The 27233-nt window shown below is 39.7% G+C and overlaps 1 protein-coding gene across 3 annotated transcripts in view; it reads right to left on the bottom strand.

Annotated features, from left to right (window-relative positions):
* IL6ST (interleukin 6 cytokine family signal transducer) overlaps positions 1 to 26642 on the bottom strand; it is a 33451-nt gene extending 6809 nt beyond the window's left edge. The window contains exons 1-13 of one of the 3 annotated variants that reach the window (XM_075079600.1): positions 26489 to 26642; positions 19331 to 19411; positions 17899 to 18210; positions 15930 to 16062; positions 14452 to 14612; positions 13955 to 14106; positions 11305 to 11464; positions 5824 to 5906; positions 4402 to 4621; positions 3115 to 3291; positions 2310 to 2411; positions 1605 to 1751; positions 529 to 669 (exon numbers count right to left, since the gene is read on the bottom strand). In XM_075079600.1, the coding sequence (XP_074935701.1) occupies positions 529 to 669; positions 1605 to 1751; positions 2310 to 2411; positions 3115 to 3291; positions 4402 to 4621; positions 5824 to 5906; positions 11305 to 11464; positions 13955 to 14106; positions 14452 to 14612; positions 15930 to 16062; positions 17899 to 18210; positions 19331 to 19411; positions 26489 to 26516 (1897 nt within the window). In that variant the 5' untranslated portion in view covers positions 26517 to 26642. Of the gene's footprint in view, positions 1 to 528; positions 670 to 1604; positions 1752 to 2309; positions 2412 to 3114; positions 3292 to 4401; positions 4622 to 5823; positions 5907 to 5981; positions 6098 to 11304; positions 11465 to 11569; positions 11646 to 13954; positions 14107 to 14451; positions 14613 to 15929; positions 16063 to 17898; positions 18211 to 19330; positions 19412 to 26488 lie in introns of those variants that run through there. The other 2 variants (XM_075079601.1, XM_075079603.1) reach the window with 2 other exon arrangements.
* Between the last annotated feature and the right edge of the window lie 591 nt (positions 26643 to 27233).

The following is a 27233-nucleotide window of genomic DNA, read 5'->3' as shown; positions in this document are numbered from 1 at the left end:
ATGTCATGTGATGTCTGGCACCTAGATTAGCAGATCAAGATCCCAGCACACCTCTGCAGCTTCTCAGGACACCCGTATCAGGATAAAAAAGGCCAGAGTACCTTCAGATTACAACAAAGGCTCTGGACCCTTTAAGACCAGGGTAGGAGCCATCAGCCACCAGAAAAGACAAGGGCACTGAGTAAACCCTCATGATTCACACAAACCAGGGGCAAAAGAATACTATAACTTGAAGTATACACGAAACACATCCAAAACCAGCATGTTTGCCAACATAAAAGAGCAATCCAGGAGACCTGCAGAGGATAGCTTGTCCTCTGTACAATCAGAAGAAACCCTGACTAAACTAACTCTTTGTGACTGAGTACTAGGTAGGCTACCTGGATATCACACACCTTGTCAGTATGACTGTGACTGTAACTTTTTAAAATCAAATCACCTTCCCCTCCTATCAGATCTTGCACAGACCCTTGTAATGCTGTTGCAACATTACTTCCTACTTCTACTAATTGCGCCACTCTTCCTTACCAAATTTTTGTGTAGTAAAGGTAAAATCAGGACCACTCCTGCCTCCTTCATCTGTGTATGCCATCATCCGCACAGTATACAGTGTGTCACTTGTTAGAGAAGAAAGGGTATACTCTGTCTTTGAAGGATCCACTGTCACAGCTGAAGAGAAGAAAAAATTTATACTAGTTTTCTGTACAATTTATTAGATCTCCACAAACATGGTAGTATTAGGACATCATGTCTTGAGATGGGCAAAATAGTTTCAGTAGAATACATGGCTGTATGGAGAACACAAGACAGAAAGACTACATATTTATACAAGAAGTGCTAAGATTTGTTTGTTTCTGTCCAAGTGTTTGAATTTAGTCTCTTTCTTGATGATATTTTACATGTTAGTTTCCTGTGTGTTTTTTTTTTTCTTCCCAGAATGTAGCCTCACTAAACTAGTAGTAAAGTTGAGGCTTAAAGGTCTCTAATAAGCAGAATACATGGCTAACTAGAAATAGCTAGTTACTAACTAGAAAAACATGGTTAACTGGAAATAACAAGAAGTAGGGTAGGCATAAGTAACTGGCCCTTACAATTTAAGCAAATCTAAAAAAGAAAAACTTCTGATAGTGCTAGCACCATGTCTTATGCTTGCAGGTCATACACACTACTGAACTAAAATGCAAGCTGTTTTGTATCAGTAACACATTGGTCTAGAGCTCCAGGAGGATGAAAAATACTTTTTTTTAAGGCTTTTTCATAGTTAAATCCAGTCAACTCCTTTACCTCTTCAATGGTCTAGCTTCATCTTGCTATACCACCACCTCATCGTGTATTTAAATGGAAAGATGGGAGCACAATATCGCAATCAGCTTTCAGAAAGTAAACTCAGGACCCTGTTATACACAGACTTAACGTTTTGAACTCCCTATTAGGGACTCTTCTCTTTGGTATGGAGGAGAGCTATGCCTCAGACATCACCTTTATGTCATCAGACAGACTGACAGCCATGCTCAATTCTATATCTACTTTTTCAGGAACATGTATTAGGAAGGAGACAGATGGAATACTTCAATGCCACAAAGCACTTCCCTGCTTTCTGTTACCTGTTTCATTTCCATCAATAGTTTTGTAAAATATGGTGTAACTCCTGATAAATCCATTCTGTTCATCCACAGTGAGATGGTTCCATGTCAAAACAGCTTCAGCTTTTCCAACCTTTTTTGTCTGAACAGTTGGTCCTTTTGAAGGACCTGTAATGGGAGACGAAGATTACTTTCTGTTGGGCACCCTTGCATCTGCAGAAGCAGTGTATTAATGAGCAGTGAATTGCTACGGCATAAAAGCTTCAATGGAATAGCTGGACTAACTCATCTGCGTTATTTTCAGACAACATAGCAACAACACCAAGGATGTTTTAAAAGATAAGCCTCCAGGAAATAAAAATATGAAAAACAGAATCAGCAGGTCATGCAAAATCTTCAACTGAAGTTAATTAGTCTTGGCTTCATACTTGAAATTTAAAATAAATCAGTACAGAAACATTACCATACCAATAAAATACCAAACTCATGCCAAATTATCTGATAAAGGTTGGAAAAAGGGAAAGAGCCAGCCAGACATCTGTTTAACTCCTGTATACTGTAAACGAGCAGAACAGATGTTAATAGAAGGGACAAGATCAATTATGTCAGATGACCCTCAAGTGTAGGGCCATTTTTCATTACCTAGCCCACATTAAAGCAAAAGTCTCATTATTTTTAGCCAAGAAAGTAAATTTATGTGCTCCAAGATTACTATTTTGTACTTACGATCCTGCTGAAGGTAAGCCTTCACAGACTGTCCACTTCCCTGACCATCAGCATAGAGAGGGTACACAGTTATCAAGTAACACTTGAACGGCTTTATATCACCTAATAAAAGGAATTCAACAAACGTTGTTTCATAGACAGTCAAATTCCTCACCATTCCTCTCCTTTACTTCAGATACAGGGTTCTGGGTTTTGGCTGTTTTATTAGATGCACTTGTATCTAATGCAGCTGACTGGTTTTTTTTCCCTAGAGCTCATTGATGTACTGTTCCAAAATATGAACTAAAAGAACAATATAATGGTTAAAAATAAAATGTTAAATTTAATAAACAGATTTCAGAAAAGTCTAGTTTTTTCTATTTTATTTTAAATAAAAAGCCTTTATCTGTCTGCAGCACTGAACCCCAAAATTATTTGAGCTACTGATCATAATCTGAAAAGAACTGTAAAGCAGATCAAGTTTCATTGTGCAAACTGGAAGAAGGATGAGAGAATTTTGAAGGAACTCTGCCTGTTCACTATTTTAATGGTTTCCAAGGATGGGAAGACTAAAAACAAAACACAGATAAAACCCTTGTTGTTACATAATACAAATTTCAAAATGCAAGATTAGATACAGTTTTATATGACAAACATATACAGATATTTCCACAGTCATGACAAACTAAGAGAAGCCCTCAGCATTATCCCAGATTCCTGTCCTACAACCAAATTCTGGTTGGCATGACGTCGTTCCTCACTTGAGAATACTTATTAGGCTTTCAGAGTGTTCTGCAAAGTATTTGTAGCCTTATGAGCTAAATACCTTTTAAGTATGTTCCTTGAACATTTCCTGGTTCGTTCTGCCATTCTATGATGCAGTCTGAGCTGTTGGATACCAGACACCATTCGATCACATATTTAAGAACGTAACTGTTAGGAGCAGTCCACCTTACCCACAACTTGCCATCTTTAGGTAGCGTTCTAACGTTCTTCACAGGAGCTGTGATGAAAGAAAACAGGCAAGTGATAAATACTGACAGTTCTTCCACTAGTTATCCATAATTATAGCTATTTTGTAAACTGTGGATACTTTTGGGTTATTGTAATGGTGACAATTTGATAGAACCTAAGTAAATGTAAAAGCTGTTTTCTGCAGTTTGGAAGTTTACATCTGAATCTTCATATCAGAGATCCAAAATAAGCACTATTAGGCTATTCAAAAACTGAAAATTAGACTCAGCTTCTCTGTTCTCAAACACAGTTAGTTGCCTTCTTGCACAGTAACAAGATACTATGTTTCTTCAAAAAGAAAGGGTCTATTTCAGAGAAAATTCAACCTTGAGACACTTCCAAATTCCCGTTCCAGTCCTCACACTCATGTACCTTACCAAGTACTTCTGGCTGCAGCGCTACTCTGTTTGAAACACACCCTCTTAATTAGTTCTTCTAAAAGTTTCAGAACCTGTGGCTCTCCCTTGTTGTTTACACTAAAAGCAGCATCTGACTGCATACTTATTTTTTGCTTCCTGTCCTGGTAGTGTTTGGATTATCTCAGAGGAGGCTGGAAGTAAGGAAAAACCAGCCTGTAATTGCTACTACTGCACAATGAAAGGAACGTAATAAAAAGGAACATGAACAGCAGGGAAATGGTGGAAGCAGATGACAAAGCAGCCAGGCAAGATATTGAAAATATGGGAAAGTGAGAAGAGAAGAAAGGGGCCGGGCAGGAGATCAGAAAGCAGAAGGAAGCAGCAAGATGGTATATACATGAAGTAAAGGATGCTTGCTTCCCCAACCCTTTGATTTTTTAAAAAGAAAACAAAAAGGCCTGCTATGCTAAGAAAAGAAACAATAGGGAATATATTGCACAGTAGCTCTAAGGATCAGCAAGAGAGCACACATAGCTTCAAACAAACATATGTAAGTACATAAATCTGCATGTTCCCTAATACACAAATGGTCACATAATTATAAGGCATAAGACTGTATATACATTCAGTAATACTTTAATTATGTGTCCATGTAAAATGTACCATTTTACAACTCTGAAGATTTTTTATAACAAAAGCCATGCAGATGCATTTGAAAGAGACATTACTAGGACACTAACCTTTTGAATTACTAGCTGGGATAAGTAAAACTGACGGAGGGGATGCCCCGACTCTGTTATGGGCAATCACAGTCACTTCATAAGTTCCATTTGGCAGCTTTAATGTAAGATTGGTGGTGTTAACATTGTATTTCTCTGGTGGACTGGAGAGAGATGATTTAGCTCTGACGGTCACTTCATACTGCAAGATTACTCCATTGGCTTCAAATGGCTCCAATGCCTGTTAGAAACACATCTTTGATTAGACTGATACTGAACAAACATGACTTAACCCTTACTGTCATTGACACAACTTAAAAATCTGAGAGCAAGACAAGTTACATAGATCAAATAGCTGCATATTTAAAGAAAGTGTGAATAACCTGTGTTTACTTCTGTAAAGCAGTAACTTCCACAACTATTTCGAGTTTAAATCCTCTTTTTCCTGGCTCACAGTGCTACCTTGTAGTTTAATAAAAGGTATTCTGTAAAGATTGCAGAACATGCGTTGAAAAACCTGCATTCTATGTGACTTTACACCACAACGACATAAAAGGGATCTCACATCTTAAGCTGTGTTGAATCAAAATGCAAAACAGCCCAAGTAGTTTACTTCTATTAAACATGGAAAAATACTTGTTTCTGTGTTATGTGAAAAGACAGGAAAATACTGTGCTTCTGTGTAACAGTATTAGTTTTCAGATAACTTAAGAGAAAATGGTTGAAACTGTAAAGTAGCAGCAGTTTTCCAATTCTAAGCTAAATATCGCCAGAAGTGGTACGCAGCATGAGTTACATCAGAAAAATTATATCAATATACATGTAACTTCACACATGCCACCTAGTAATAAGGAAAAATGTAATAATAAAAAGACAGCTAGATCAAATGTGACAATGTTCACAAACAGAAGGAAAGCAGGATGTGGAGACTGACCATAATTGCGTTCACTTTATCGGCTTTGGACTAATCAGCCAACTAGACGCAACAGCCTATGGCATGCAAGTGTGCAGTGCTGTATTTAATAAGTTTGACCCCCGGAATGTCTCTAGGCTTAATGGATTTTGCAGCTGGAGTATCCATGTCCAGACAGTGTTACAAAAGTTTTAGGATACGGCAGAAGGCATAACACGAAGGTTTACTTTGTTCAAGTGAAAGTTTCCAATTCCACAGACTCGTCAAGGACAGCCATTCAGGAATCTGAAAGTGGATTCTGTATTCTAGGGATCACAGATGTGTGTCAGTTAACTGATGGTCTTTATATCTGTACTTTGAATTTGTCATAACTAATTATTATAGTAAGAATACAAAAATATCTTCTTGTATCAATAAAACCTATATTATTCCAGGTATGTACTCAAGTTTGTTGAAGTAAGTTTTGCCACTTAAAAACCTCATGTTTTTAAAAGAATGTTAAATTTCTGCAGTTTATCATTTTGCTTTACCTTCCACATCAGATGCACAGTCCAGGAAGCTGGTGTGTGAGATGCATCAATAATCCTCCATACAGGTGGTCCCTTAGATGGTTCTGATGAAAGAAGCAATACTTAGTAGTAGAAATATTTTTATTTAATCTGTTTGAATTCATAAGTTGATTATCATTAGATGCTTACCTCTTTTTTTTTTTTTAATAAAAGCATATAAAAAAAGTATTTCCTTAGTTCCTCAAAATAAATAATGCTTGGTATATTAAGCGGAACACCTCCATGGGAAGATTTCCTGAAGGGATGAACAATTCTGCTCTAAGTGTACAGTATCAAAAACTGAGAATCACCATACCAAGCATCTGCAACACTGGGCAACAATGAAGATGACAGTGCTGTGTGAGGCAGAAAGCAAGCTACTGTTTGTTCAGAGGCACAGTCCTGCACATCAGTATACTGCAAACCTTGCTATGGTCTGTAGCTGCAACACTCTCCCTACCCCCCAATATCACGTCACCTAAAAAAGGAAAGTTCAGGGAAGTTAACAAGGCAACAAAATTTCTCGTACCAGAATCACCCACATTTCCTATCTCTTTTATGCTAAAAAGGGTAACAGAACTGCAGTACTTTTGTACAATACTACAACACTTTCTGGCATCAGTACTGTAAAAAATTCAAGTGGTATTTCCACTATAAAATGTCATTTTAAGGTAGAACGAATCAATCTATGTGCATAAAGTAATAAAAATCTATGAATCAATCTATGTGCATAAAGTATTAAAAAGTGGCCAGTCCTTTGTGTGGGCCTTAGCCCTAGCAGAAAGATGATCTTAAAATGCATTTATATTTATAATACTGCTAGGCTGTATTTCTCTGGGAGTTCTTTTATTGTAATGATTAATATAAAAAAAATGCAAGGTTTTGGCTGGTTTACCTCCAAAAAACCAGTATGAAGTCTACAGTGTGCATCTTGTCTCTTACGCTTTAGGTCAGGAGGGAAGGAGAACTGGGAATTGAGGCAGAGGGAGCTCTTTCGTAGCAATCTCATTTGAGTACTCTGATCTGATTTATGCGAAACAAGCAATTGTACGTCTTGCCTAATATAGATCATGAATATAACATGACCTGCCTACGTTCATTTCCTACTATAACACCTTTGTTCTGAGGCTAAAATAAGACATAGGTACTTAATGACTAATAGCAGTATTTTTGCAGAGCCAGTTACCACAGCAGAACAGCAACACAGTCTAAAGAGGCAGGCAGTCCTGAAATCCTCATTGCTCAGGCTGAGAGAGTAACCACAGAAAACAAAACCATACTGTTGTTAGAAGTTGAAAAGAAGTGACTAGAGTATTGAAAGAATATTTTACAATATATCCCCCAGAGAAAGTAAATTTTGCATAGAGCTGAAGCAATGCCATTATGTACACATCTAATCTTTTTATTTTTTTCTTTTTTAACAAGTCAGGTATATACTACAATCTTTTTCTGACTTCTCCACTATAAGATGACAAATGAATTCAGTCAAAACTCATTACTGGGTACTCAACTAGGATAAGTAAGGAAGGATTTCTGGTCCAGTGCAGCTGAGCTCTGAGCAGAAAACGGTGTTTTGACAACAAAACCTGTATTGGCTTAACTCTATTTAAAGGCATGCACTGAAATGCTGCACTAAATAGACTGCCTAAGGAAAGGGTGCTTTGGAAGACACTAAGGAACAGACAGGATATTATAGAAAGGAGACCAGGAAGAGTACAAGCAGGAAAGGCTAAAGCACATTTAGAAAAAGAAAAAAATATCAATGAGGCTGACTTAGAAGCTAAACAGATATCACAAAGTATTTGTAGTAGTTGGAGGGAAGAACAGATCCCCTATTGGGTATCAAGCACACAACCAGAAGGTCCATTCATTAGCTCCATATGGGGTAGGATCAGCATAAGCCAGAAACAAAGGCAATCTTGCAGGCTATCAAAAGTAGAAATGAAATGGAAACAGGACCAAACTAGAGTAGTTTCACCCCTCACAACCTCAGAATTGGAAGAGATGAGTTTCTTACTGATAATAACCAAGTTCCTGGAAAAACAAGACATAAAATCCCCACATTGTTTAATTCCCTTTAAAGTCAGAAATCAGCAAGTGATTCCTAATGCTGCTGGTAGTGATGAGTCAGAAGGAAACCAAACAAGATTTTAAAATCAAATCCCTTTGAGGGTGACTTACTAATTCTAGAATACCCAGAAATCACAGTACATATTATTGTAATTACACAGCTAACAATGCAGCAAACGTGGTCTGCAGTATATAAAGACCCTTAGCTACAGTCAGTATTTGGAGGTACAAAGTAGATGATTCCTGATACGGACTAGGTAGTAAAACAATTGCTAAAAGAGTTCAAGATTGCTGGAATGCTTGCATTACTCTTCAGCATCACAGTTATGCATTTGTGCCTTTGCATTTAAGGATTCTGTGGAAACTTTACTCGATAGTTACAGTGGTTAACACTTGGAAACACAACACTTGGATAAAACCATATGGAAATACGGAAGTATACCTTCCTGAATATAGTAGCGTTAAACACACCTGTGTCTTTGTAGCTTACCACTGAGACAAACACCAAATCTTTTGAATACAGAAGGCAAGCAGATATGGAATCTTCTGGGATATGGGTCTAACAGTTTTAGACAAAGCACAATGCTTCAGACTTAGTTTTATAATTTGATTGAGGGCGATAATGGTATAAGTAACTTAAGTATCAGGTGTCTGCTTGTTTCATTTAAGCTTTGCAATAGGCAACTGTACAGTAAAAAAAAAAAACAAACCAACAAATAAAATTTTGGTGCAGGTTTTGACAAAATTGCAACCTGAAGTCCCTTGTCTGAGCCCAACTTGGTAGAAAAAGGATCAGGGAACTACAGACCTCATGAGCTCCCTTCCAATTTAAGTTATCCCAGTACCTTACAAATTTGCAAGTGTATCTAAGCATTTGCTAGACGTGACCATACCTCTGAAGTTGTCTGTAAGCAAATTCAGAATAGGAAATTATTTTACTCTCAACTTATTGCTATAATAGCAAAAATGCTAACTAATCAGCAAGCAATGCAGAAGTGTGACTATCCTGTTTTCATTAGGAAGGGTAGCTACAACAATTTTTTAAAATGCTGTTCTACTAGCAGAAAACAGACTGTATTTACATTTGCAGCATATCACAACTAATGGCACAGGTGTTCCTCCACAACCTTACTGCACACTGAAATCAGTTCATTTTTACCTTCAGCAAGAAGCAAGACACTAATGTACGGTGTTTTGGCACCAAGAGAGGTTCAGATTCAAGAAGATACCAGTTAGCACCTCTTAATTATCTATTAAAAGGTGTTAAAATAGTTCCAGTTCAGTCTAAGCACACTGTTCGGATCAATAGCAAAAGGAAAGTAGACCACAGTAAGGTAAGTTATATATCAAAGCCTGGTGCTTTTATTTGGAGTGTAAATTAAAAGGCCAAATGCATATATCTAGATAGCGTTTGCATATACACTGCATGTATTTTTGTTCTGTTAATGGAAAAATGTAAGCATAGACTGTTTGAGACTGGGATTTTTCATACTGCAACAGATACATGGGCATGATGTTAGTGTCAGTGTTTCAATAGTTACTGCTCAGTTATTTTTGTGCAACTTTATTTTGTACAAGTTTACAGTTGCTAAGTCATGACATGCTGCAAAACAAAACAGCCAAGCAAAAAGAAAAAAATATCAGTAACAGAAAACACTAAACTCACTCAACTAACGATTTTGGTACAACCCAGTAGCAGAAGGCAGTCTCTGCACTTAAACTTGCAGGACAGCCTCTCTGGTGGGGAAATACTGCAATGACTTCCATGAGCTGTGAAGTAGATTAAATTCATAACACAGTGAGCTGTAGTTACTTTAATACCACAGTGCATTTCAAGCAATGCATGTGTTCGTGAGCAACTGGAAGCAATCAATAAGGTTAAAAAACATGCTGTGGAATACAGTGGACACAGATCTTAGAAGACACTGAGTGCAGTAACAGTCTCAGTGCCACTGTCCTGAAGGAATATAAGTAAAACCAGGGCAACAGAACACACCTGCAGAACATACAGTTCAATGGAGACAATGTCATAACAGCTGACTGGAGCATCACAAGGCATTGAAAGGCCAGACAAGTTGATGAGCTGGTTATAGTGTAAACAGATTTGGCACGTGGCAGCAACTTTGCAATGCTGAGGATTTGTTCCACAAAGCAGTGAAGGTTGACAGTTGTCTGAGGCTCTTATGCAGTTTTTCTCCAGGGCTGTGAACTTAAAGCTTAACCTAGTAGTTTGCTATATTTTATGTATTTTAGGTAGTAATTGGTTTATACTTTGAAGTTGTATATATCCTACTTGCAAAGTCCTTTTGTGCAAGACTAAACATGATCCAAATACTGTCCCAAAGAGTTAGTGATGCTGGTAAGTTTTCCTCATTAAGTCGTGATAGCAGCAATTCAGTGTTCACTCCTACTGCAAAGGGACAAGATGTTGCAAGTCCAGATCTACAAGACAACTCCAGTGATTACATCAAGACAGGAAATTTTAATTTCCCTTTAATCAGAAAAATCACTTTTTCTGATTAAATATAGCCAAAATAAAACCATTATCCACACAGATTCTATCTTGCTTAAAGTTGGTGGTTTACAGGTGGCATTCTCTTTCTTGCACCTCCCACAGTGGGAATCGTATCAGTGATGAGCAGCAAGGCTCTTCATTACTCTGTGTAGAATACTGTAAACAAGTGGGTACAAGACAGTGCAGAGGGTGCTGTAAGTGACTCTGACAAGCAAGAAAGTGTTGTAGATGCAGAATACCTTGGGAAAAGTTAAGAGTAAACCAGAGTGTTTTCTTTAGATGCTTTGGTGCATAATGTGCACATGGGAAGCGTAGCATTTCATATCATCACTTTACTAAGTTTGTAAGTAAGTTTGTAAAGAAGTCTATATGCCCTATATGTCTCAAATCTTTTTTCATATTTACTGATGCTTTTTCACCTATGAATTTATCTAATGGTCTCCTGAAGACCAAGTTGTTCATAAATTAAGGCAGCCAGTCTACCAAACATACCCCAAACTTTCACACAGAATAGCTCGTTACAGAGGATAACCTTCAGAACAACAGAAAAAAGCCAAACCACAAACCCAAGCACAAAGCCTACATCTCTTCTAAAAGACTTGGAATATATAACTTTCTGTGAAGAAGGCTTTCTTCCCTACCTGCCATTTTAGCTGTTTTAAGGGAGCACGTTTAGACTAGCTTTACGGGAAGCTATTCTCATGTTCCTTGGAATGCATGGGTCAAGTTGGTCAGTACTTAAAGTAACTCAGGAAAGCCTTGTTGCATGCATAATCAAACAGCTCCAGTGAGGATATACACTTTCAGCTGGCTATGGCCGAATTGCTGAGCACTCACACATTTTGCCAGTCAGTGACCTACTTTCATATATTACTTACTGTCTTCAGTGGTGACCCCAGTTTTCTCTTCACTCCAGTCACTCCAGTAGCCCACTCCATCTTCCTTCATGCAACGAATTGAAAAGACATACTCTGTGTAGGGTCTGAGCCCTTGAACACTGAACGAAGTTCTCGGTGAAGCTGTATCTTCAGGAGGAACCTGTAAATAGAAGAAAGATTTTTAGATGCACTGACTGAAAATTGTAAAGCCAAGTTCTGTACTAGTACACCTCCCATCCAAGAGGGCTCCCCACCACGTACATACCCAATAGCAACAACATAGTTCTTCTGCCCTCTGATTTCACAAAGCTTCAATTCTCAACCATGCCTTGGTGAGGGATCATAGTTGTGTGTATTTACCAGCTATAATAAAATACATACACTATTTCAGGACATTATCTCATATTCTGTTTTCTTTAGTTTACGTCTACCTCTCCTTCCTTCCCACGGAACTCCTCTAATTACTGCTGATCTGTAATATCTCGCCTCATATTTCAGAATCTTCCTAGGTTATCTGCTTGATTGACTGCAAAATACCTGTGCTAGAAGCCTCCTATAAAGCTAGAGAATCCAGGATCATTGCTTCCACTGACACAGAACATTGTTTCTTAACTGACATTGGAAATAATTTGTTTTAGAGTAGTTTATAATTTTGCTGATAAATGAGTTTATTTCATATGCTCTTTCCTTTACCTTAGATTAGCAATTGAATGCCGGAAAATATTCTTACTGCATGTATACAGAAACAGATGCATGATGTAGATAATAGATACACATAGGTACACAAACACACTGTCTCCATCACATGCTATTCCACTTGCAATTAAGAGGTTCTTATAGTAAGCAACCATGCAAGAGGAATGACTACAGATTAAACACACATGCAGGGCACTCAAGGCATTAATCCTGAGCGCAAGGAATTGTCAGGGTACTCAATTTCTACCGTGGCTAAGCAAGTTCAGTTGGTTCAAAAGTTACTGTTTCAATGGTCTTGTGCACATATTAAAAGGGCAAGACAAGTTAAAAGGCCTTAATAGGACAATGTATCAACAGATCTAGAGCTGCAGAATAAGCAGAGCTGGACAGTGGTCTTCAAAACATCAATACAGTGACCTTAATAAGCAATCTCTGCATCTAAAACTTCAAAAGCTCCTCCAAAGGAAAGCACTACATTAGTCATAAGCAGCTGTGTTATTCAACCTGCTTCAAGCACTGTATTTTGCCAAGCCAGAAGCAGTCTTCCTTCCAACAAGTCATGGTATTCAGAATACCTTTGGGCCTCTGTACTGAAACAAAAGATGGGAAGATCTTGATGAAAAGAGTGTTTCTGGAATATTGCTGCTCTGAGAGAAGGCTTAAAGAAAGACAAAACTGAGCAGCTATTGAAAATATGTCCATAGACTGATGAAGAAAAAACCCAACAACTCTTGATGATGTGAACATATTATACTGCATTACAGTTAAGGCATCTTCCTTACTCTTTTCCAGTTCTTTGACTGCATGAGGCTTAAGGTATGTATGCAGGACAACCATACTGTATAGAACCATAAAACTATTTAGGTTGGTGAACCTAACACTGCCAAGTCCACCACTAAACCATGTTCCCAGCACCCATCTACACGTCTTTTAAATACCTCCTGGGATGGTAATTCAACCACTTTTCTGGAAAGCCTGGTCCAATGCTTGACAGCCCTTTTGATGAAGAAATTTTTCCTAATGTCCAATCTAAACCTTCCCTGGTGCAACTAGGCCATTTCCTCTTGTTCTATCACTTGTTACTTTGGAAAAGAGACTAACATCCACCTCATTACAACCTCCTTTCAGGTAGTTGCAGAGAGCGATAAGGTCTCCCCTCACCCTCCTTTTCTCCAGATGAAACAACCCCAGTTCCCTCAGCTGCTCCTCATCAGACTTGTTCTCCAGACCCTTCATCAGCTTCGTTGCCCTTCTCTGGACGTGCTCCAGCAACTCAATGTCCTTCTTGTAGTGAGGGACCCAAAACTGAACACATTATTCAACATGCGGCCTCACCAGTGCTGGGTACAGGGGCACAATCACTTTGCTGCTCCTGCTGGCCACACTATTCCTGATAGAAGGCAGGATGCTGTTGCCCTTCTTGGCCACTTGGGCACACTGCCGGCTCATGTTCAGGGGCTGTCAATCAAGATTCCCACGGTCCTTTCTGCCAGGCAGCTCTCTGGCCACTCCTCCCCAAGTCTGTAGTGTTGCATGGGGTTGTTGTGACCCAAGTGCAGGTACAGCAAGTTCAAAAAAAGCATCCCAGCACCGTACAGTGTTTGACCAAGCTTTAAATGTCATTTAGATCAATAGTTTTGCATGTGCATGGGAAGAAAGTCCCTTAATGTTCTAGATGTTGCACGTATGGAACAAAAATTCAAAAGAAACATACTGCAACACGATGGGGATGACAGCAGAGAATTCCACAAAGACACAAGGTCACTGTACTCTGTGTCAAAAAACCTCCCTAGATCACAGCCTTCATGAACAGGCCAGATAAACTACTTTGGGAGGCCACATAAGGCCTAAGGATAAACTAAATTCTCTGAGCTGCAGCAGTGATGGAGCTTCTGCAGTTTGACAAATGCCTGTGCTGCAGCAGAACAGTGACAAGGGACATTAATCGTATTACCTGCATCCAGTTTGTGTCACCAATGATCCTATAGCGAATATTGAATTTCAGCTTCATTACAGCTGCTGAAATCCGGTTCTCCCAGGAAAGCTTCAGAACAGTAGGTAGTATTCCTGAGTTGACTGATAAGTTGTGTGGAGACAGAGGTTTAACTAGAAGAGAAGAAGTTAGAGTCAGTTCTACAGCTGAATTTTATCATGCCTCTAGCAGTTGGTACACTATGCTGTAACACTACCATGAAAGCCTTTCACAAGCTCACATAGCTGCTACTTCAAACTAGTTTCTAAAGCAGACTACTCAACAAGAACTTGCTGTCTGAATTGTGATCAAATATCTCACCCTCCCCACCCTTTGTCCAGCACAGTTCATGTTCTACTAAACAGTATTTTGCCAGTGTTATTTTTTAGAGTAAAGAAACATTAACATACCAATTCAGCAATATGCACACAAGCAGCAGTTACATATTACTAAAGCTTTATTAAGAGGCATATAGTTACCAATCTCAATAGGATCAAGAACAAGAGGATCAGATTCAGCCTTTCCAAGAGCATTTGACGCTTCTACCCAGACCTCCAGGTTAACAAAGAACTGAACATCAGTAATCGTACAAGAATTGTTTACATCTTTTGGTATACAGTCAGGAAAGTTCTCTTGTGGCCTAAATAAAAGGAAAAACAAGGTATAAAGCAGTAAGTTTGGTTTCCTTTAGAGAATTGTTCTAAGTACATTAGAGTGATCAGTCAGTTTAGCTTATAAGTTTGCCTCTGGCATTATCTTTGTAAACAGACAGATGGGAAGAAAAGATGAAGAGATTAGAATGGCTTGTTCAGCCAGAAATGCATGACTGTGTTAGAACAGAAACTAGAATATAATACCTTCAAGTCACGTATCTTCAAAAGCACAAACCTGACAGGTTAAAAAAGGATCAAGAACTGATACTAGCCATATTGCTTTTGATTAAATGTAGCTAGAAGCATATTAATGCATTAAAAGATGTGGTCAGTATTACCTGCATGCCCTTCAAGAGTACAGTGCTAGAGCTGAAACACATCATCATTTCTGTTCACCACCTTCTGCCACACTAACAGCAAATAGTTCTAGGGGCATCAGGAGATTTGCAAAGCATTAGTTTTCTATCTATCTGTACTTTCTACTACACTTGTTATCAAAACACTTTAGCAGAATGGGGTAGATGGAAAGCTGTAGTTAGTCATTCCTGTTTCCAGACCAGAGCAACAATTCTGTCTGCTCCATTTTAAACTACAAGAGATCATTTGAAGAGTTTGAAGAACAATTAATTTGCTTTCACAGGAGAAATACTTTTGCTGAAGCTTTCATGTTAGGATTAATTGTGGACAAACGTAATTCTGAGTTCTTAGGACGTACAGAGTAGACAATACTTCTACAAAATCCAGTCACTATGTTGGTTTCTCTACTTAGAAACATAGAATGGTTGAGTTGGAAGTGACCTTTAAAGGTCAGCTAGTCTGACCCTCCTGCAATGAGCAGGGACATCTACCTGTTTAGAATGGGACAGCACAGTCACTAGAGAAAAATGTAAAGTATATAATTGGGTCCAGCCACCTAATTATTAGAATCATAGAATGTCCTGAGCTGGAAAGTACCCACAGGATCATCAAGACCAACTCAGTTCCCTGCACAGGACAACCCCAAACTCACACCATTAGGTGAATATATTCAAGCCACACTAATCATATATTTGAAGAATGGAAAAATAAGCGATAGCTATTACTCCAGAACAAGTGCAGCAACAAAATTTCAAGCCGGACTTAGAATGACTCTAAATGTGAACTTCTTTAACTCTTCCTTAACTCTGTCTTAATAGACTGCAATGCTTCAGAAAACTAGATTTAAGTTAAGAACTATTCCAAAGTATCAATGAATTTCAAGGAAGTTTAGTTTAGCCTACAAATATTCTTCAAAATTATTTATATATTCTATAGGCGATACTTACCATCTGTATTTCAACCTAAAGTGAGTGTCCAGGAACGTATGCCTTCCAGGGTTCCAGGTACAATTCATAGGATATATAAGTTCTGACACCTGATGCACAATGCAGCTTAAATTCTTGGGTTTCTCTGGGGGCACTGTACAGAAAAAGTTATCGGTAATTAATCTATATACACATTTCAATCCAGTAAGAATCATGTTAAGTGTCCCATTAGAACGATTTCAGTGAACGTCAGAAATTCAGAGTCAGATTTTTTTCTAAAGGAGGGGGCAAAAAGTGCTAGATGCCATCCAGCAACAGAAGTCAAGAAGCTTAATCAGCTACTCTGAGAAACAGTAGACTGTATAAGGAACAAGCACCTGACAGTAAGGAACAGCACAGAAGATTCCTCATTCTTTGAGGCAGAAAACATGATACCAACCATCTCTCATCTAAATCTATTTTCATTCACACAGAAAAAAATGATAATGAGCACTACGGCTGGATTGGCATATGCTGACTTTGCCAATAACCTGAGCTCTAAGGCAACTGTAACAGGTCTATTCTCCCCCACCTGGGCTATGGAGGAAGGATGCTATAGCTCTGAACATCTAAAAGATTTGATTCGGTACCTTCATCAATGCACTTTAGTAGGGTGTAAGAAACTTCTTCAGAGTGCAGCTGAGCTATTTTTTTTCCTTCTTAAATTGAAATCATAGCATGCAAAGAGTCTGTTGCTAGCTTTTAGAATAACACTATGTACAAGGGTATAATGTACTTGAATAATCTTATCTCTTTTCAAGGAGAATGCTACTTTCAACAAACTACCTTATGAACCTTACAGATTTGTCCCTGAATGGTTGTACTCTTCTTAAACCCATTCTTATTCTCATTTACAGAATTTTTCTTTAATCAACAGTATGAAAATTCAGTAGCTTTAAATACAAATGCATCTCAAGATTCATGTGTGAATTACAACTGTAAAATGTTATCTGTACTGTCATTCAGTTTATCATCTTCGGATATTGTATCTGTCCTCATCTTTCCATATATTTTGCTTGTCACATCTTTTCTGGTAAGAAATTTACTCCTCAGAAGTTGAAATATAAAACGTTGTTTCTCTGTGAAAGCATTTTGTAACTCATACTAGAACAAATTAGTTCGAACTGTGAACTCAAACCAGCCTTTTGTACAGGCCATGCAAAAACTGCTATACCTTTTGCCAGCACTAGGAGGCAACATAATTCATCAGCTATTCATACTCCGCTATTAAGGACACTTCAAGACTTTTTATAAATGGTCCACCAACTAATTAAGAAGCAGTATATTAGGTTACTCATATTACTTTCTCAGGAACTCCCTGCTGTCTCAAGGAGCACTTGCTCAGAACTAGGTAAGTGCTATTATGCTTGAACAAGGAAAGTTCATAATTAGAAGTATTTTCTTATGTACAGAGGTAGAGTAATCCAAATCATATGGCCCATCCTTAAGGCAGTTCAGGTTAGCTTTAGCGATACAGATGGACTAAATACTTCTCAGTCCATTAATCAAGAAAACATTAATTTCACAGTGTTATTATGAAAGCAGGACATACGACCGTATTGTATTTTCTTGAACACTGAAGCAGAAGCAAGTAGTAAGGAAAAGTTTATTTCCTAGGATCTATTTCAGTTAAATTCATATCATCTTTCTGTAATTGAAATCTTCCTGCTTCAACATTTTTCTGTTGTTTTCTGTTGCTATGTTTTCCTCCTATTTCAACACTGAAATCTCCAGAGTATTTTCAGTTTTTTAGCAATCTTTTCTCTGTGCATATTTACCAGCTTTGGCAGCATTTAATTTGACAATGTTTCTATACAATTATCCATGAACTGAGGGAATGGAAGTAAGTGTCTCAAAATGTGCATACTTTCTACTGTTTGCATTCTCTTTCCTGTTTCACAGAAGCAATTTTCTTAAGAACAGAATAAAAGGCAAGAAAAATGGTACTTACAGCCTATTGTAACTGTAATTCCATAAATGTTCTGCTCAATCTGTCCATCTGCTAAAATGTTGCATGTCAGAGGAGTAGCTAGTGAAGAAGTGTCATTAAATGTGACACTGGAAACTGTTCTGTTTATTTCATGATACTGCTCTTTAGGTACCACTCTATTTTTAATTTTCCAGATAATTTGATTAGCATAGATATTGCCAAAGTCAAGACAACTCTCATTCAAAATGCATAATGCTGTGAAGTTAGAACCAAGGGCCAATACAGGAGACTCCGGGATAATGTGACCACATGACTGTACGAGTCCACCTGAAACTAAAAAGAATTACATCTTTATTAAAAACTACAGAGCATTCCATAACCAATATTGCTGATGCAACACTAGTGTAATGTTAAAAATATTACATGTGTCTGAGCAGGAAATAAATTAGTTACTTGACAGTCATAAAACTCAAATGCATTAGTGGACCACCAAGCAGATTTAAGGGGCAAAACCAGTGTAGTGTTTCCTAGGTTTTGCAAAAGCATTTTACCAAGCAAGAAAAGCTCTACTAATAAACATGGGCCTTTGGAGAGAGGGGAGAGTCAAGGACTGAATGTTTAGTATGTATTGAAGGAGGAAGGTAATACACTTGAGTTCTCCTTGGCATTAAAAAGATATTTCTGTTCATAAAGTTTACAAAAAATTGGGATAAGTGTGCACCTTTGTTGTGGTAGACTTGTTTTAGAAGAATCGCATGCAAACAGTTAAATACTTGAGTTGTCCATTTCAAAAACTTCAGTGTGTATACTACAAGCATATTTGGGAATTACAGCAGACTCTGCACATTTGATAATACTCTTTTTACAAAGGAATTTCAACACAACAATGAAATTGTGACTATTGTTAGAGAAGCACACAAAGAGAAAAGTGTTGAGTTTTAAAGATGAAATGGATGACTGAAATACTACCTTAAATTAACTACTATATTAAACACCTTGAGGATGATCATTTGCTACACAATAGCAGTGGCCCATGGCTCTAACTTGATCACAGAGCCTACTACACTAGCCCACTGGTAGTTTATTGCTTTAACAGCTTCTAGTCTGACCACGGCATGCTTTCATTTAGATACCATTTGGCATATGGGAAATTAAACTTCAGTTTGCTACAGTGACTAGCTCCAGTGATGTCAGTGGAACCAAAGCAACCTTTCACTGATCAAAGTCGCTCTTCGCTATCTCCATAAACAGATGAGCAATGAATAGAAGCAGAAGTGAGTATTGGTTTAACATGCATTATTTTACCATAGTATCAAAAGCATAAGCTAGGTCTCTCTAACCAAATACACCTTGCTTTCTGCCCCCACCCCACAGCTATCTAGACAGAAAGCAAGTATGCGCTTCAAGCACCCAATCATACAAATCTCTTGTGTTTGAGACACAGAAGTCTTACCTTCAAGAGAGTAAATATTCAAGAGCAGACAGAAGCCATGGGCCACCCAGTTCCACCCAGAAAACATGCTGCATGGAATTCCTGTAACAGAGAAAGATTTTCAAAAATTTAAACTATAACTTTTTATCACTGTCGAATTCAGATTTGACACATTTACTGCACATTTACTTTCCTGAAAGTCTTAGTATCTTCTCACTCTAGAGGAAGAATGGCATATTGCTTCCACTTTAATCACTTGCTATAACAAAATCCAATGTCTACTTAAGACAACTGATGCAGTTTAAAGCCTCTTGAGCTACAAATTTAAGAAATTTATCACCTTAAGGTTTTCATGTCATATGTGGAAACAAACATCACTGGTGGATGTGGGAGGTTCAGTTAGAATAGAGAGCGTAACACTGTGGCTCAGGTTTTAAAACAAGAGCCATATGAATTTGATTATCGTTACCATACTAACCTAGCTTTCAAAGGCACTGATATAAACGCTTTGCACAAGGTTCAAAACCACTTACCACACCACCATGTGTCTCATTCACAAGTGACTTAAAATACGTTTTAGAATTATGAAGGACAATGCTTCCATATCAAGAACTGTTCATCACTATAGAAAAAGCATTAACTAATTCTTCAAAACTTTACAAGGGACTTTGTAATTCTTCAAAAGTTGGAAAGTTTTTTTTACATCTTATGTTCTTTCTTTCTGTATGGCAGTAGAGCTCACTCGTACTCCATTTTGACAATTCTACAGAACAGTCTGGGGAAACTGAAGCATTCAGAGAGCAGCTTCCATTCCAGTTGTTTTGAAACCACAAAGTCTCTTCTGGATTTCTCAACTTGCAGTTATAAAGCAGCCCTGAATTACTAAAAGCAAGTGACCATTTTCTGCTAAGCATATGAACTATGTTTTTCGTTACATTTATGCATCTTTATAGGAATAGGTAGATTGGCTTATTCAAATAGGGCATTTATTCTACAACCTGATTTCTAGAAGCAAACTTCATACTGTTCTTATAGCTTGAAGCTAAGCATAGAATTTCTAGGTTTACTAAGATTTGAGATGAGATTGCCTGTAGCAACCCTACTTCTGAAGTTTTATTTTCACTAACCAGGTAAAACTTCTTTAGAAACTGGTATTCTGAGCTTTACCTCTATAAAAGGCAACTCACTAAGAAGTTTAAAGGAATTCCACAGTATTCCCTAGAAAGGAAAATTTAAAAGCTACATTTGCTACTATCAGAAGGAAAAGAAACAGCAATTTATGACAGGATATACTCCTTTGCTTTGGTAGCATGTAGTTTATAATAATTACAGAAAGACATGAGGCATTTCATATAGATAAATAAAACCAGACAAGGCATTTAAGCACTGTAGCTTGGTATCGATACATCACAATCTCACTCCTTAAGCATCAACATATCTACGCTTCTTTTAAACAAGTCAATCTAAACAGCATAATGTAAAGAAAATTTCTCTTCACACTAATTAGAAACCAACAACTAAACGGAAACCAACCTCAGACCTTTACACCAATCTTTGTAGGGCTCACCAACGTAGGTGTGTTTCAGTTAGGACTAAAATAATAGCCATCAGAATCACTCAGCAGTATCTTTATTTGCATCTACACTTGTGAGTTCATTACTCAAAACCCACCAAGATTTCCTATATAGAAATTTTACACTAGAAATATTGCTGATTAGAAGACTTGACAGTTATGTTAACAAGCATTTATATCTGTCACCAAAGGTTGTTTGTTTTTTTTTTTTAACTAAATAAGACTTATAATCAGACTGTAGTTGCACGAGTTGAATATCAAAAAGCGATTCATTTTTTCTATGTTACACTCAAGTAGTCTCACTGGGCTGGGTATGAAAACCATTATACAGTTTTAAGGGCAATATGTCTTTAGATATTTCTTACAGGCACATAGTAAGAGAACAAAACCAATTTATTTTTGCTTATTATGGATGCGAAGTCTTCCAATATCTGAAAAATAAGGTTTCTACCCACCCATGCCTTTATGCATTTTAAAATCCCAGTTGGTTTCACAAATTTTAATAGATTTACATGGTGGATACAGCCAAACTCAGACGAGTATTCTCTTTTGATTTAGGTCTTCAGACACTGAATAAAACCAGCACATAGGAATCTATTTTGGTGTACTGACTTACTGCAACACAAACACCACTTGCTACCTAGAGCTTGTTGTGTTCTATTAAGGATAGACCTTACGATTTGTTATTTTAAGACAGACTCATTTAAAGCTATTTAAGTTGAACAATTTGAGTTGCAGAAGATCTGAAACTCATGAGAACCCTGAGTGCAACTACAAGCGAGGTGGAAAGAAGCAGCAGCTCCACTTCCCTGCTAATTGCCAAAAAGCTGCAGAACAGCAGCAGTTCCCACACTGAAGATGAAAAAGTGAAGCAGATGTAAAAAGGCAAAGAGGCAAGTTTTTTAAACAATGTTCAATGCAGCATTTCTCTTCCACTTGGTATCATGATTGGTACCACACTGGAATAATAGTAGTGTCAGTTAAGGTAAGTATTACATCATTACAAAGTTATGGGTTTTCTTTTTGGTAATTATTTATTCCAGGTGAAATGATATTTCCACAAAACTACCTTATAAGTGCTGTGTTAAAATCATATTAAGTATGGCTCAGGTTAAGAAAAAAAAATTACTGTAAAGCACCTGAAGAAACATGAAAGTCAACACTTAAAAAGCAATAACCAACTCAACAAAAGTAAACAAAAATACTGGATTATCACATATTTTGCTATAAAGGATAATTTTTTTTGTAAGAAACAGAATGAGTTCATCCTTTTAAATAAAGGCCGTATCTATAATCTACTCTCTTCCAGACTTGGAATACAACATTTCAGTTGTTCTGAGCAGATTCATTTACACTTGGAAGTCTCTACTACTTTGTGCCCTGGAAATTTTAGTATCTGTTTTGAGGGAGAAAGAAACCCTCAGCAGTTTATAGTACTTATTCCACCAGACTAAGCTCCCAAAAAGCAAGAGAACTAAGGCTTATGCTCCATCACCTGCAACAGAAAGTTAAGTGGAATACCACTCACCTACAGTGTCAAGATCATGCTACAGTTCAACATATATTTGGTTTTAGACTGTACTGATGTATTTTACTTTTCCCCTTGCTGATCAGTGCAGTTTGAAGAAGACTGACCATACACACCTCCAAACCCACAAAGCGGCTATTGCAATCCCTTCTAATGTGTGTTGTTTTTTAAAATATTAGTCTCTCTAGCTTTTACAAACCCGGATCTTAACTGAAATTTAGTTCTGAGGGAAAGAACCAGAATTACACTAAGCACTTCCATCCATCTTGCCAAGATGAAAGCTGTAAAAAACAAAACATAGTGGAGCTTATAACCAACAAAACAAGGAGCCACAATTCAGATTAGAGGGAGGAACATACTTCTACGGAAGCCAGTGGTTTCTAATATGAGCATATGAAAATGCTCAGGTGCAGAAACCCTGCATACAAGATATATCAAAACTTTAAAACGTAGTGCCATCATTCAAAAGAAATGCTGCTAAACACCAATTGTTCACCATCAAGTACTTCAAGTCAGGCTAAGTTCCAAGTCCAGACAACAGAAAACTCAAGTTTCAGCGATTATGTAGCACAGCCCAAAGGCTTCTGTTTTAGAGTAGTGTAGTGTATTAGGCATCTAAGGTGAAAGTTCAACCTGATGCTGCACTAACACTGAACCAGTTTATTGGATCATCACCTTTTTTTTTTAAAAAAAAAGCCAAACCAACATTTTATCCATACTGTGTAGTTGTTGTAGACCACAAAGTGAAGACAAACAGGAGACAGACAAAGAAACTGATGTTAGAAGTTTGTCAGGTTATGTTCATAGTTAAGTCTGCCATAGTGGCAAAGGATCAAAGTCCGTCAAAATACTATACAGTAAAAACAACACGGTCAATTTAGAACTGCTGCTAGTGACAGTCCTTAACTCACAGAAAATAAGTTATCTTAAAAAGGAAAAAAGACCTGTTAAAATGCTGTGATTACTTCAGTAAAGACAGACATATGAAACTAATATGCCATGAGATCACCTTATTTAATCTCTAAATCATATGGGACTTCTATTATTCTTCATATCCTGCTATGATTTTGAAAGGAAAGCACTAAGTCTTTATGCCTGAACCTTAAACTGATACATGGGCAGTGTCCTATGAAAAGCTAACAACAAACCTAAAGTCAAGCTTGTTATGCACAAAGCAGCAACAGCATTGAGTTTTATGACTAACCTGTGAATAACAGTTTTTGAAGAAATGCCAGGCGTTCATGCTAAACAGATATCATTACTTATGCTGAGGAGAGAGAGAAGCCTTACAAATCCATATTATATCATAAATCATGAAAACAACCCCAAAATGAATGCATGTCATATGGTGACTTTTCACCTCTCCATTTCAGACAGGTGACAGTTACGGCCCAAATGACATATCAATGGCAATTTCAGTTTAAGAGACTTTAGCCAATGTGATCTCGCCAGCAAAGCCCGCTTGCAAGTCAGGAAGTATAGATAACACCTCAATCATCACAGGAAGGTGTTAAGCTACAGCTCATCATCCTGCCAATCACAAAAGCCCAAAGGTTGCTGGCAAATGGATTTCCAGAAATTCCTCAAAAAATTTAGAGCTAAACTTACAGCTTCAAGTACTGATCTCTCACAAAGGATCCACATAGCTCAGGCAGACAGAGCAAGGAACCAGAACGTAAGAGATACTGCCCATAGCTACTGCCTGAGGTTTCATAACAAGCCAGGTAGTACTTAAAGACCATCTAAAAGCTATCCTCAAGGAATTTTGATTACCCAAGCTGTAAATGCTTTCTAATTAGGAGTATTTAATCTGGTAGCTTCCTTCCTCCAAGCTTATTTCCTTCTTGGAAATATTTGAGACTCAAAAAACCCCAAACACCTCTGAGAATCACTGGAAAATCTTACATAACATTCTACACACAGAATATTCTGAAATTTTTTCATATTTAAAATATCTACAAACAAATGATCTACCCCCTTCATCAAATAGCTAAGTCATTTCTCTCATTACTCATTTTTGCTTCTAGAAGGAGGCTTCTCCCTACCTCTAGAGTTCTAATATAGCACTCAGAACAAAAAACCCACATAAAGGGGCACAGATTAAAAATGACTGAAACACCTCATCAGAGACACCAGATATGTGCTTGCAAGAATTAAGTTGTTCTTCCTGGTACCTTCTTAAACTGCACATCACTTTCTCTGAAATATTTAAGATTTTTTTTTTTCTTTGCAGCTAGTGGGTAACTTTAGTCTGAAAAGCTAATCACTATACAAAAGAATGTCTTAGCATTCTTTGTTCTCATCTTGAAGTCAAACCTTCAAGACTGACAACCACCAATGCTGGTTCTATAATTTAGAAAGTTCTTGCTAATACAAGAATCATTCTAAAAAACTAATGGCCGAGAGGTTTATTTATTTTAATACAACTGTGCTAGCGTTAATCCTCCAGAGAAGCAGCATGGGAGACAGTGTATCTCCATTTTGTGCATGGACTTAGAAATGTGCATGTATCTTCTCTCCCCTCCCTCTGTAGAAAAAAAGTGTATATAGGCTTTTCTTGAAAAGATCACATTCTAGACATGTAAACAAGATCCAAATGTTTATTTTTAATGCTTAACTTCTCAAAAGTAATTTTCATCATCCTCTCCTACTTTCCTATTCTTATACAGCAACACACAGCTTAAAAGTTTAAGTTCAAAAATCACATGCTTTCAACACATTCCTTCTATGTATCATTATTCATCTGAAAGTAACAGTATTTCAGAAGAAAAGCAGAAATTTTATGTTCTATAAAGGAAAAGAACGTGAAAGAAAAAAGCCTATAGCTCCCAAAAGTATCCACCCTCCTCAGCCTGGGGACCTCCCCCCCTTTTTTTTCCCCTTCTCAGAGACAGGAGAGGTCACTAATGACAAAACTATAACCCCACATAATTCTATTACCAAGTTTCTCCCTCAGAAATGCCTCAGAACTAACAAGCACCCACCAGCTGGCAATCACCTAGTCAGCCTAAAACAAGGATGAAAACTGAGACTGGGATTTATTCTCCTCTGCACTGCCAGCACACTTGGCAGACAGCTTTCCTTTGTGTCTCAGTTTCATCATCTACAAGATGAAAATAGTGACACCATTTTTCTTTAGAAAAAGCGTCAGACACCCACAGCATGGGTGACTGGAGCTCGGGAGCACACTGGAAATTAGCAAATGGCCCAGGCTGCTCACTGTACTCGCTTCCCCCCCAATTCCTCCGGTAGTTGGACCAGGTGTAAAACAAAGTGTGCCTTTCTTTCAAGGCCAGCGGTTTCCTACGTTCTGGTCTACAAGCAACAAGAACAGGCCACTTCTGGTAAAAGCAACAAAACGCAGCGCTTTTCAATAAGAAGGCGCCTACCACTAATAAGGCCAAGCTTATCAAGAGATTTGAAAGAGGTTGAAAGACACGAGACCGGTGAGGGTCGCAACACCTTTATTAGTTACGGCTGTCAGCATTAGCAACCACCGCACGGGAGAAAAGCCCGGATTTCTCCGGCCTTACCGCCGCGCCAGCATCAGGAGCGGGAAGGGCTGCGGACAGGGCTCCCCAGCAGCTGCCACTGGGCAACCGGCGGGCGAAGGGCCCCGACCGCCCGCCCCTAGGCCCCCATACAGCGGAGGCCCCGCCGCCGCCGGGCCGGCTACGCCAGCGGCCGCCGAGGGGAAGCGAGAGGCCGCGGCGGGGAGCGCCCGGCGGCACCCGCACCCCCTCGCAGCCCGCCGGGCCCGGGAAGGCGGCGGCCAGACGCCCCCGCCGCCGGGCGGAAGGCGAGGAGGGATCGGCTCAGGAAGCGGGCGGCGCAGGGCTGCCGGGCTGTCCTCCCCCCGCACCGCGCCTCCCAGCCAGACCTGGCCGAGCGCCCACCCGCCCGCCGCAGCGTCCCCGCCCGCGGCGCACGGCCCCGTCAGCCGAGCCCGGCAGAGAAAAACGGGCCAAGGCGGCCCCCGCCGGCGGCGGCCGCCCCCCGGGGAGAGCGGGGCGCGGAGGCGACGAGGGTCCTGAGTGGGAGCCGGGCAGAAGAGACCGCCCACAACCGCGGCCCTTACCTGGCGCTGCCGCCTCCGGGCGCCCCATGCTGCGCCGACACCCCCTAAATAACGGCTCTGCCGCCCCGCGCCATCGCGCCACCGTCCCGCACGAGCGGCCCCACGCCCGGTCACACTCCCACCGCCACCACCCCCCCCCTGCCGCGCCCTTCCCTCCGCCACTCGCGCCGCCATTGGCGCGCGGGGGCCGTGACGTCGCCGGGGGGGTGGAGGGTGGAGCTTCCCGTAACGCGCCGGCCGGTGCCAGGATCCTGGGTGCGAGGGGCGCGCGCGGCCGGAGGGGGGCGGGAAGGCCGGCGGTGGCTGAGGGGGGGCGGCGGTGGCTGAGGGGGGGCGGCCGCCCCCGCTATCAGCCCGGCGCCCCGCGCCCCCCTTTCCCCTCGGAGAAATGCTCCCCGCAGGGTTTTCCCGTCAAGGTGCGTCTCAGGGTGTGCGAGGACAGGCGAGGGGCCGGAGAGCCCCGCTGCCCGGGGCGGGAGCGCGGTCATCTCTGTCGCCCGCTGCCGCTCTTACTTGTGCGGTGGGCGGCAGCCGCGGGACCCGTGGCTGAGGCGAGCCGGCTCCTGCCCGGGCCGCCGCCGACGAGGCCCCTGGAAGCTTCTCCTGGCCCTCAGGCGGCCGGGCCTACGCTGCCGGCGCGGCGGGGCTGTCCACCCGGGCAGGCCTGAGGAGAGAGCCGCCTTCCCAGCGTTTTGCAAGGCTCCCCTGGGAGCACGGCCGGCTGTAAAAATACTGTTATCACCAG

The sequence above is a fragment of the Phalacrocorax aristotelis genome, chromosome Z (assembly GCF_949628215.1).
Source record: "Phalacrocorax aristotelis chromosome Z, bGulAri2.1, whole genome shotgun sequence".
In the NCBI taxonomy this organism is placed as follows: domain Eukaryota; kingdom Metazoa; phylum Chordata; class Aves; order Suliformes; family Phalacrocoracidae; genus Phalacrocorax; species Phalacrocorax aristotelis.
Note: the sequence above shows the minus strand (reverse complement) of the source record. Positions and strands in the feature narration are given on the sequence as shown.